The 12,405-nt window shown below is 44.3% G+C and overlaps 1 protein-coding gene across 1 annotated transcript in view; it reads right to left on the minus strand.

Annotated features, from left to right (window-relative positions):
* FRAS1 (Fraser extracellular matrix complex subunit 1) overlaps positions 1 to 12,405 on the minus strand; it is a 175,063-nt gene that overhangs the window by 31,624 nt on the left and 131,034 nt on the right. Inside the window, exons 33-42 of the mRNA XM_074154995.1 lie at positions 11,377 to 11,493; positions 7,669 to 7,783; positions 7,047 to 7,184; positions 6,156 to 6,188; positions 5,316 to 5,447; positions 4,473 to 4,598; positions 3,405 to 3,652; positions 1,754 to 1,902; positions 1,230 to 1,392; positions 340 to 475 (exon numbers count right to left, since the gene is read on the minus strand). Coding sequence (XP_074011096.1) covers positions 340 to 475; positions 1,230 to 1,392; positions 1,754 to 1,902; positions 3,405 to 3,652; positions 4,473 to 4,598; positions 5,316 to 5,447; positions 6,156 to 6,188; positions 7,047 to 7,184; positions 7,669 to 7,783; positions 11,377 to 11,493 — 1,357 coding nt within the window. The remainder of the gene's footprint in view (positions 1 to 339; positions 476 to 1,229; positions 1,393 to 1,753; positions 1,903 to 3,404; positions 3,653 to 4,472; positions 4,599 to 5,315; positions 5,448 to 6,155; positions 6,189 to 7,046; positions 7,185 to 7,668; positions 7,784 to 11,376; positions 11,494 to 12,405) is intronic.

Consider the following 12,405-nt stretch of genomic DNA (forward strand, 5'->3'; position numbering starts at 1 on the left):
ATGCTCTGCCACAGCTTGCGCAGCCTTAAAGCTTGCTGCGACACTTAGAGGAATTTAGCAAAGTTTGTTGTGTAACGAGGACAGCCAAAATAAAGCATGATAAAAATACAACACATAGGCTTGAAGAGGCTTTTAATGTCCCAATCTTGAAACACAGACCAGTCTGCAACAAACAAGAATCAGGAGGAAATGCTCCCCAGAGCTGACCTTACGAGCTCTTTATGATCAACTGATGCCAACCAGCACTGCATTGAGACAGATTAGAATGTTCTCCAGCCTGGCAATTCCTGAGTTTCCTTTCATCAGTCAGGAGTAAGAAGAGACAGACGAGCAATTTACCTGTCCTAGTGTTTTCAATGTACCCATACATTGGTAGAGTGATAACTGTGACCCTCAGGTCTTCCTTGGCAGCAGTATCATAATCGGCAGCTGAGTGGTGATAAGCCAGCAGTGGGACCCTGCCACCCTCATCCACCTGGAAAGAAAAAGCATACGACAAAACTACCACCAACACACACAACATGCAGCAACACACAAATTGTTACTGAACAAGTCTGCCTCTAAGGAAGAGGCTTGCCTGGTCTCTGAAGTCCTGTCCTGTCCTCCCCTAGATCTGCTAAGCATGAAATCAGCTGGGAGGTGAGGTGCGATGGGAAGAACAAAGCCTGCCTGGCCCCCAAGAGGAGCCTGTGTTCTTTATCAGGGCAAGAAGAGAACTGGCAGAGTCACGCTGACTTCTTGGAAGGTGAGATCTGTATTTCTTGTTGAGGAGAGCCTTTTGAAGACAAGGGATGAGGAATGCAAAGCTGGAAAGGAGGGAGATTACTTCAAAAGGCTTTGATAAGGAGTCCGAAATGCTGTGTATCAGTCCAAAACACCAGATGTTTTCATACTTGTCTTCTGCTCATCTTTTACACACAGACTGGTGAAACAAGGGGCAAAATACTAAACAGAGGTAAGTCAGGCTTGTTCCACTGATGTCAACAGGACACCCTAGGAAGAACCCAGCTCCTGACTAGAGCACATGTAAGCAGGCGAGGTTCAGGGATGCAGCCTTATTGTCAGCCTTCTCTGGTCCCCAAGTAATTGGTTAGCTCTTTGCACTCACAGGATTGCATGCAAACCCCCATGTTTCTTCAGCGATTTCCCCTCAGTTCAGGAAAGCTGTTCAATTCCTCACATCTAAGACATTCTTGTCACTGTTCCCAGTATCCTGGGTAGCCACTTACAGTGATATGGTCAGCAAAAGCAACGAGCGACGGCATTGTCTGGGCAGGGGTGATAGTGATGGTGAACATCTGTCCGTCGAGCCGGTTGTTATCAGCATCAAAAACAGCGAAGTGGAAGATGTCCGTAACTGGCTGATTGCTGGTCTCAAATGTGGTGGAGTAGCTGTGAAAGTCAGAACACACTCTGGGTCAGGGAGTCTCACTGACAGTAAGGCAAATACATCTCATCTCTCCATTTAGAGGTTTTAGGTGTTGCCTACCTAAAGTATCACCATGACATTGTGAATACAGAAAAAAATCTCCTAATTTGAAGCTACACCAACTACTGGCATTTCATACATGCATAAGCACCTAATTTCGCACACAGGAAATGCTCTCATTTATAATCTCATAGGATATCAGAGCCAAGAAAGGGAAGAATATCTGTGATACTCTGTACTAACATAATATAGCCCAGAGATCCCTGCGGAAAGCCCACTGAGCTTTTAACTGGCATGGCTTGAAGGAGAATAGCTCTTTGATACCTGATCCTCTGGTTGTTAATGTCTTCCATGGTGAAATTATAAACCTTGGAAAGCTCTTCATCATGAGAGCCAGACATCCGTAAGAGGGTGCCATATGCAGGCAGAGATATTAACTGGATTCTTATCTCTGAGTCAGGAGAATTGTTGTCCTAAACATGAAAGAACAAACGAAATCAAAACACGACAAGATTACCTTTTGTTTCCCTCCACTAAAAATGGAAGGAGGAATAAAATGTATTATAGGGAAATATATCAAGCTAGCTGGGTCAGACCCACAGCTCATAAATATTAAATGAAGCTCTATTGATGAGAAGAGAGTCAACTGGGTTGACATCCTCAGAATCTACCACAAAATGTATTTTCATTTTCTCTCAGCTCAGAGAGTTTTTCTTTGTGTCCTTGTATCACATCAGCACAATCTCTCAGACATAAACCTGGTATTTTTGTTTTCAAATTACTTTACACTCCTAATGGACTGGACCATTTACATAATATGCTTTTCCTGGCTCCAGATAAAGCGAGCCAAAATGTAGCTGATAGCTGGCACAGGGAGTAACTGTTGCCCCCCCGCCCCCGAGCTTCATCTAGAGACACAGAGCTAAGTTCAGTTCCTAGTAAAAAAAAAAGTTAATGTGGAGCAATGCTGCAAAACCCAGATTCAAATTAAACTAAAAGCCGATTTTGGCTCTTGTTAACTGCATTAAGTACAACCATCTCTATGACATCACAAACCAGATGTCATCTTTCTTCTAGCAATTTTTGCTGGTTGCCTGAAAGATAAGACCCAAAGCAGAAATCATTATATCCTCAGCATATGGGTCAGGAATGAAATCCTCTTTTCCCTAACTGTTCTCTTACTCAGATTAAACCTGAAAAGCTCCCTTTTCAGCTCTCCTCCTTCAGAGGAGAACAGGAAAGACCCAAGACTTGTATCCAGACTGATCCCTTGGAAAAAAACATTCACCTGCCTTCTTATCCTGCCTCACCCACTGCAGTTCCCCAATCATCTCTGACAGCCACTACCTTAGGTCTCTCCAGCCTCACATGTGAACTGCAACCTCTCCTCCCTCCTCCCTAAGGGGAGCATATCTGCAGACCTGAAATCCACTGCTAGTGCATTTGCTGCTAAATCATCTGCAAGGAATAAACACCTCTCTACTGAATTTTACCAGCAGCATAACTCTTGTACAACACACAATATCTCGGACGAACTCTAAGCTACCAAGGACTGCAGCATGTTGGGTTGCTTAAACCTACCCCCTTCAAATATGTCCAGAAGAAGAACCAGGCAATTTTGGAAGTGAGGGGAGGGGGCTGAAACTTTCAAGGGATTATCACTTAGCAAATCCATATGCTTTATTAGCAAGTCTGTTTGATAGTAAAATCTAGGATTAACTCAGTTCTCATGTTTAGTGTGGCAGTTCACCTCTGTTTCAGTCAAACAGGGATAGCCTTAAAACCCTGCTGGATGAAAGAGTCTATTATCCCCTTTTTGGCAGCAATAGTCATGACGGAGTCAAAACTCGAGCTCTCTACGAAGAATCCACACCAACAGCAGAGAGGTGTGTGTGTGTGGTGAAGGGTCTGTGGCAGGGGTAAGGAAAGGGGAGCTGGCAGCATTCACTGGGTTTAGAAAGAGATGAAAGCTTACAGTATAAGCGAGGTGCAATCGAGAGAGAGTCACAGAGCTTTTACTAGCCACTGTGATTGCCAACAAGCAGCCCGGGGCCAGCTGCAGACCGTTGTTATCCAACAGGGACACTTCCACCCTCAGCACTGTGGTCACTGTGGTGACACCGTCGGTGACAGAGATCTCCATGCTGTCCTCTGCTGCTGCTGAACCGTCATGCACGTATTGCAGAGCATTTCGAGTAACATCCTCATAGGTGAAGGTGTCACCTTCCCAAAAAGAAAACAGCCAAGTCAGAAGATTCTGTTCAGTGCAACAATCCAATTCAAATGACCGAAGGCCCCAATTTAGCAAAAGAATTAATCATGTACTAAACTGGCATTTAATACCATCCTTACAAGCATGTGAGTTATGAAGACATTTATTAAGGAGCTAGTATATATGCAAGGCAGAGGAAAAGCTGTAACCTTCAGTTTCAGAGACACAGCAACTCTTCACAATTCTGAGGGAGTGCACAGATCTTCCTTTCTTACCAGTGGCTTTATAAGCTCATGCCTGTCATAGCTAGATGAAGCTTCCCTCTCCATGTCTTCTGCTTGCACTACTCTCCTACAGATAACACTTGTTCATCTGATCACACACTGGAAACCACTGACGCCAGAATCAACAGTGAAACTCCATGGGAGCTTTCGACTGCTGGACCACAACAGGTTTACATGGACTTCAGTGGAAATGTTCACTACGTTACTTCACCAAATTACTTCAGATATAACTTACCATGCAAAACAAAACATGCCTTTTGATTAGCAGCTGGTTACAGTTACCATAATAGAGTCACTGTCAACTAGCCCACACATAATTGGTACAGGAAACGCACTGATTCAGCCAGGAACTAAACAACGAATAGAAAAATGTCTTTCACGCACTCTCTCCTGCAGTCACACACTTCCAGGGAGAAAATTCACACACTTGTGGATGCAACTGTATCTGCCAGAGACATCAGTTTCCTCCCCATCAACTAAACCAGCTATGTAGAGAGGAACATGCTGACCCTTCTCCTGCACTGAGGAAGACTTCTGCTCAACTCACCTGCTCTCATGCGCTCCTGCATGCCTGCGCTGTACTTGAGCACAATGCCATGATGGGGAGGTTTCACCAGCTCAAAGAAAAGACCCTCGGGAGCTGTATCTGTGTCACTCACGGCTAACTGGATCCCTGTGCCGGGGAAGGAGAGCATGGCTTCAGCATCCTCAGACACTACTCTGGGAATATCTGTTAAGTTTTGTGATGTGCTCTTGTGAGTGGAGTTAAAAAAATGTAATACAGTCAGTACATGAAAAGTTAAATAATTCTTGAGCTGCCCTAGCCCAAAGGCTTGCTGGTTTCGTGGAAATAATTGGTCCCCTGATGACGCTCAGATCAGAGGTTGTATCAGAGAGCTTATTGCCAGTATGGCTCACAAATGACAGCTATGCAAACCCTCAGCTCACGAGAGATGTGCCCATGTTCGTATATCAGGGGAGGTATCTACAAAATCCCCAGAGAACCTTCTGACCCAAGCAGAAAGTGGCTTATCCTAAACAACCTGGTGTACCAGATCAGACCACTAAGCAACAGTCCAGTAATTGCAGAGCAGCCTAAGAGGGAAAAAGTAGAGGAGCAGCAGGTTCCTGATCCTGCTCTCCTCTGCCTTAGTCAGTGAACGGACATGCCATACGCTGGAGGAGCACTGCCATATTCCCAGGCACTTCTCTGGGGCACCACCGCACGGTTTTCTCGGTGATCACGGCTACACCCACAAAAGCACAGCTCCTCAGCTAAATGGGAAGAGGCGAGCAAGACCAAAACTCTCCTCTGCTCCATGTGGCCTCCTGGCAACAAACACCGTGCCTCAGGCTGAGCTCTGCACCCCATTCCTTGCACCCTACTCACCAATGGTGGCTTTGCCCCCCTGGCTGACCTCCAGGAATGGAGCTGCGATCTGGAAGACCGGAGGCTGCTGCTCTGCAGAGAGCAAATGAATGACAAACACCATCTCCGGGGTTGTGTGTTCTCCATCAGACACTAGACACAGACAAAAACCACACCTGGGTGTAGGAAAGTGTTTTCAGGGACTCACCTGGGAAATTCACCTTTCTGTACAAAATCACCACCCCACATTACTTACTTCTCTCCCACCTTTGTCAATGGATATACGCACACAATTCACACCTGCAAAGAGTATTTACCTTTGCCCCTAACTCGACTCCTAGCAGGAAAAATGTAACTGTCTGTATGTGTACATACTATCTTCCATATATCTATCAGGTGTGCTCATAAGTCAGAACATGGACTTCTCCTTGCTGGTGGATCATTTTGCACACCTGTGCTACAAAGCACATGGAAAGGGAAAGATGTGTTTAACAAGCAAGCAGTTTATCAGTAGCAATTTAATTGTGGAAATGTTTCTGTGCTGTATTAAAAAAAAAAACAACAGCCTAAAACTCTAATATCCTTGTTCACTCTGGGGAAAAACAGGAATGAATCAAGCTTTTAGAACAGATTCCAGGCAGCTACTAGAAAAATGTGTCTACCAAGAGGCAACTCAGCTTCTATAAAACACTGTTGGGACGCAGATGAATTAATATTCCCCAGGCACATGCACTTCCAGAAATTCTACTGAGCACCCACAGGTTTGCTTGCTGTGGAAGGAAGGCCAGGGAGTAACAGGCAATGTGAAGGGCACAAGGATAAAAACTGCTTTGGCCAGGAAAGAGCAAATGGTTCACATACCTGTGAATCGGAAGTTCACTGACTCTGGGAGACCTGATGGGACAAACACAAGCACAGAGTTGACTGTGGTCAGGACAGGAAAGCACATACTGATGTGGATTTGAACAACTTTTGGAGAAAGCAAGTACTGACATTCAACCAGACTGGAGTCTTTCGTCACCAAGGAAAGCACTCTTTCCTTGCCTTCGCTTCAAGTAATAAGAGATAACATAGAGATAACTTCAAATAACTTCCTTACTTGCACTTCAAGTAATAAGAGATAACATAGAGAGTAACATGCTACCCACTCCTCCAAACTGTGAAACTCCTCTTGATGTCAGTGGAGGGCATGGTGACATATAGAACTGCATCGACCATGTACTGTCACTTCATCACACAATAACACAATCCTGTGCATCAGGTACTGGTCATGTACTGGTCAAACATGCTTGAAGTTTGTCCTATTTTTGTCCCTCTACCTCCTGCTCCAGATTGTTACTCCTCTGATGGTAGAAATCTTCTAATATCTTGGCTAAACCGATTCACTTCATACTCATCAATTCTAGTCTCAATCTCAAGGACTAAACCCCCAGTGCATCAAAGATCTCGAGCACAGGATGGGCAACATTTTCTAGCACTGGCAATGCTAAATGTTGCAGCAAACACTGCCATATCCCCGTAATTCACTGGATGTTGCTATACCAAACTGCAGGGGAAAATCTTGTTGAAGTCACAAGAAATAGGTGAACTTTTGGTACACTCCTCCAAGGCAGATTCCTGCTTCCTTTCTATCATTCGAGCCTTGTGCCCTCGCAAGTACGGACATAACCATGAAGCCATTGCAGGACTGGAGGAAGACCAGCAGTCCAGCTACCTCAACCAGTCTGACACAAAGAACATTTAGTTTCTTACCTGCAAAGGAGAAGGCAATGATCTCTCTTAAGTGAGGAGCTGCAGTCGGTGGACGATAAGCAATCTTGCCATGGTTTATATCTGCTTGGGTGAAATACCTGACTGGGGAGAGAGGCTTGTCTCTATGCTCCACGATACCTACGGAGGCAGAGAGCTCAGTATTAACAGGAGGAATCCATTTTATTTTTAAAACAAGGTATCGAAGACCACAGCTCCTTTTTCTCTCCCCAGGTACTTCTTTTTACATCTTCAGTGGTTCCTGTATGTGTGAGATGGCTGTAAGGATGGGCTCTTGGGACACCAGAAATTAAACAGAGATTCCTCACTTAGTCATTTCTTCAAATACCTTTCACTAGGGAGGTGGAAAGCAAAAAGCCATGGTGTACAACATTCAATATATTCCAGACAATAGTAAGAAAACTGTCTGAACTCTGTGGCTTACTCCCAAACAAGCCAAAGAAATCAGGTTAAGAAACAAGGTGTTTGAAAGCTAATAAAGGAGGCTGAACAGATTAACAAATGCCTCCACAGAACAAAATTTTGAGGGAAAAATTAGATGTGCTCAGAAAGCAGGGCAATCAATTCAGCAGCAAGCTGCCATGTTCTGAATAGGTACACTTGCCTTGGCCAGGAAGGAGAGGGACAGTCACGTTGAACAGGATTTTCTCACTGGGAATCTCCGGGTCTACAAAGGAGAGGTGATGGGGCTCAATCACTGTCACACGGTCCTCCAGCACCTCAATAAACACATTAGACCATGAGCATCAAGCCAGAGACATGGGAAGATTCACCCAAAATGCATTGAAAGAGAATTTGCTTTGCTATAGTTAAATATAAGAGAGTCTTTGAATTTAAATGCCTAGTTCTTAGACCTAAAACTGACAAGGGATGGATGAGCTGAACCTTTACTAAGTCTCTCAAAAAGAACAGGGACTATTTGGGAGGAGATTACAGAGAACAGTAAAGCCTCATAATGAGTAAAACTTGCTAGAGTCTTATGGCCCACTTTCAGCTCACTTCCAGCTCATCTGTAAACCAAACCAATTGTGTAACGCAGAAGCTGGGTACTATCACACTCAACAGAAGACAGGTCTATACAGGTCCACCTCTGTTAAGTCCTTTCTGGAGAATCAGAAGGGGCTTACAACCCTATGAAAAAAGGACAAACACCTCCTCCTTCATAAAACTATGAGCTTATCCTCACTTTCAGGATGTCCAGAAAAGTGGCAGTGGTTTTCATGCACTCTGTCCCCTACAGATGCACAAACCTCCACACTCACAGGTGGAGGAGTTTCTTTTTTAACCTACAGCAACTAAGAAATAAAAGAAAATCCAATTTGATCAAAAGCTCCTTGGATGAAGATATAATTCATTGACTACGTAGTTTTCTGGTATAGTCTGATGTGGCTGGAGTGGATTTGCTTTTAAAAGAAATCCTGAAAATGACTCAGCCATTTCCATTACAATATTGAGGAACCAAAGCTTTCCCTTTTGTTTTTAATCTGTCTAAAAATGTTCGGATCCTTCCATTACAAGATTATCATTAGCCAAAGGCAGGCAGTGTGTCACAGGAATTACGGTGCTGCATGAACAGACTTAAGTGCACAAAAGCAGTTAACTTGCATGCGTTCATGAACCTTAATCCTGCGGAATTAACAGCTACGAGAAGTCACTGAATTAAATATTTCAGTTGGGCATGGAAAGCATCCAGCTCATTTCATAATTATGAACAAAATACGGAGAGAACAAGCTACATTAAGGATATGGGCAATTAATTCATCTGCTTTGGAACATGAAACGATCAGGTTCAGGAATAAATAACACATTTCCACCGGCCACATCAAGTACAGCCCACTGAATCGTGCTGGTTACACATCTGTAAGGCCCCCCTGTCAAACCTGTGTCCCATTCTGCTGGCCTTGGATCACAGATAGGATCCTGGCCTGGACACTGGCAAGGCAAGGTTTCCTAATAACACCACAAATGCCACCGAACCCCCAGTTCATCTCTCTCCATTTTTCACGGAGTGTTTTTCACCCAAACACATCAGAGAAGCCAAAGCCTGTAAATGACTGTTGTTAGGCAGTAAAAAAAACCCTTAGTCCTTCTTAGATGTGAAAGTGTCACATATCTAACTGGAACCAAAAGCCATAAGGTTTGTGTTATCGGCACTGCTACATACAACTCTGCATAAAAAGGGCAGGCTTAAAATTAACAGTGGTGTCCCTTTGGGAAGGGAAGGGAGGAGCACCTCTACATGCTTGCGAAATTCTCTCTCCTTCACAAACCTCACCTTGGTTTGCATTCAGCTAGGGTGAAGCTCAGGGTCCTTTTACCATATAGGGGAAACAGGTAACTTGACTGAAGAAAAAACAGTATAGATGTTATGTCCAGTTCAACTGCCAAGGAGACACCAAACTTTCTCTGACCTTTCTCGGTAGGACACTCAAAGACAAGACTAGAGGTATGGGAAGACTTAACACTTTGTGTTTGCTCTTCAGGCAAGAAGCCAAACTAATGCTGAAGGAGTTTGAAGACGGATGAACAGAACTCAATCACGTTGATGCAAGGAAGTGCAATTTTATGATGAAAAGATTTAAGGTTATGGTTGCTTCATAGTTGCCTCCAAGGCCTATTTGTCTCTCCCAAAGGTAGGACTTGCAGGTTGCAAGGCGCCCCTCAGTAAAACGTATTTTATGGTGCTATTGAATTTTGTGGTGTGTAATTAGCTATAAAATCCAGCACTGCATGGCTCAGCCAGACATCTCTCCCATCAATTTTGTCAATAATGACAACAACAAAAAGTCAAGAGCAGAAAGATACATTGCTGGCTATTGCTCCAAGTAGCAGTCTGAGCATGTTTTATTATTGCCCACAAAAGGTCACCACTATTTTAAACTCTGACAAGGCTGTTGTGTCATGGACTTTTCTCTAATCCCTCTTCCACGGCTTCCTTTGGCCTGTCCTGGTCCCGTGGCTGGCAGGCTGCTGGCTTAGAAGTCCTTCCCCTTCCCTTAGGAGGCTCCTCCCGGGGACCCATTGTCCCTGGGAGGTCTGCCACATCTGCTCTCCTGCACTGCATGGGCCTCTCAGTGTGCTTTTGTCTGTCAGAGAGCGCCCAAGGGCACAGGATTTCTGTTTGATAAGGCTAAGCATACTGCTGGCACCTCACACAGTCTAAATAAATCATCAGGAATGAATAACGCCAAAGATGACTGCACGCTACATTCCAGTTTGTAGACCCAGCTCTCCCTTTCCCTGCAGGAAGCTTCTGCCTGAAGGGCTGGCCTCATCTCTGCTTTCTCTTCACAGCCTGCCCTGTCTCACCCAGCTCAGGACTGCCACTCAGCAGATTATGATCCTGGTGCCCCTCTGAAAGCCCCACAGACCACAACAAAGCTATGAGGTCAAGATGATGTCTAAATCAACCATCAACTCCCTGTCTCCAGGGTCCTGGCTCTCTGTGCGTCCCAACAGGTGACCTGGGTGCAGAGGCCTGACGCTCTCCTCCAGCTCATCCACTTGGGATCCCTCACTACAGAATCAAAGAACAGAAGACAGCAGGAGAAGTAGAGAAAGAAGCTGGACTTCACCCACATATGTGATAGGGACATATGGAGAAGGCATGCACCAAAGCTGGAGAGCTCACAAAACCAACTTTTGAGGTCATCTTTTTAATGAACACAGTCAGGGAAATAACTACATTAGAGACCACTATCACAATGGTCATTCCCAGAGTTGACACTGCAAGAAAAGATAATTCAGTTCTGTGGATGCAGATATAATCGGTTTGTCTGAATGTTTCCCACATATGTTAGTCTGTTTTCCTGATGTCAGAATGACGAATGAAAACTTTCTACTGTGGGTGGGCTGCAGTTCTAATAAATAAAGTTTACAGTGGAATTACTGGCAAGATCTATTCATTATAGTCTAACTGCAGTTTTTCACTCTGGCCATTCTTAATTCAGGAAAAGGTGTTCGCAAAACGCTAAGAATTCCATTTAAAAGGTGTTAAACTTTTCTTTTTCCTCTCTCCCTCTCCCAGCCTATACACTCATCACTTTTAATGAGTTTTTCAACTTCCTATGGTTCCCCCTGCCCCCCCACTCTCCTAACCTGTCTTTTTTTTCCATTTCTGCTCGTTATCTATCTGGTGCATACCCCCTGTTCCGCAGATTTAGTTCCACCTTTGAATGGAGCACAACGGCACGGACAACAGCACGTAGAGGAATCAACACTCAGTGGTTACTGCTCTATGTGAGGTGCCGGCCGCTGTGCGGTGGTGCAAGGAGAGTGGGAATATGGAAACTACCAGTCAGTTCACACTTACAGCCATGTGCAAAGAGGAGCCGAGGGAAAGCTGAGGTGCTCTGGGTGTCTGTGGGAGAACAGCAACATTGAACTCGTGGCTTTCCAAGCTGGTTTGTGGACTGGCAGAGCTGGATACCTGGGAAGGAAAGATCACTTGAGGACAGTTGGCAGAGGACACCACTGCATTTCTAGACCACTTTCATACTTTCTCTCTCCTCTCCTCCTGGTCTGGGAAGGCAAAGAAGCACCTTTCCAGCAGATACCAACCTTTAAATAGCAACCAGTTTCTCCATTATTACCTGTACAATCTAAAAATGGTTTACCTCTTTACTAACATTTAGAAAGATATTTGTTTGCAAATTCCTTGCCTGCTATTCATTCCTGCTTCCCCCAGTCACTGAATTTTTGCTGAATTTTACTCCAACTGTCTCTACAGCTTAGTAGAACTTTTCATCACAGGAACAGAAAAAATAATGGTTTTTTAAACCTTCCTCCCACCCTCAAAATGACCACCAATTGTGCTGACAAGGTGAAAATAACTGGTCTTTTCATAATGGCACTGCCTTGGCAGTGACTCCCTGTGATCCCAACATCTTCCAAGACAGGTTGCGCTTGTGTTTCACAGAGACCTATATAAATTTTCATACACCATCATAACAGCAAAGTTAAGTCAACGGTATCTAACTCATTACTGCAGTAATGACATATAAAGCAAGTAATATTAAACTTGTAAAAATGCAAAGGACCAAACCCATGTCCTAGAGTTAAACCTGCAAACGTTCACAGCAATCCTGAGATACAGCAAGCACCCAAAGAAATGCAGTCCCCTTCCTTGTTAGACTCAGTTACAGCTTTATCTTTCAGTAGGGACGGAAGTCCTCACTTGAATTCAATAGAGCACTTTGTGAGCAAGAACAGACTTCAGCACAAGCTTAATTTCAAGAAAATGCATAAAAATGCAAAAATTCTGCTGAAATGAACGAAATTATTTTAGCCATTTGCTGGCGCTGTTCTGAGTTGCTGTCATCTGAATGGTAATTGCCAAAAC

This window comes from Numenius arquata, chromosome 10 (assembly GCF_964106895.1).
Source record: "Numenius arquata chromosome 10, bNumArq3.hap1.1, whole genome shotgun sequence".
NCBI classification, from domain to species: domain Eukaryota; kingdom Metazoa; phylum Chordata; class Aves; order Charadriiformes; family Scolopacidae; genus Numenius; species Numenius arquata.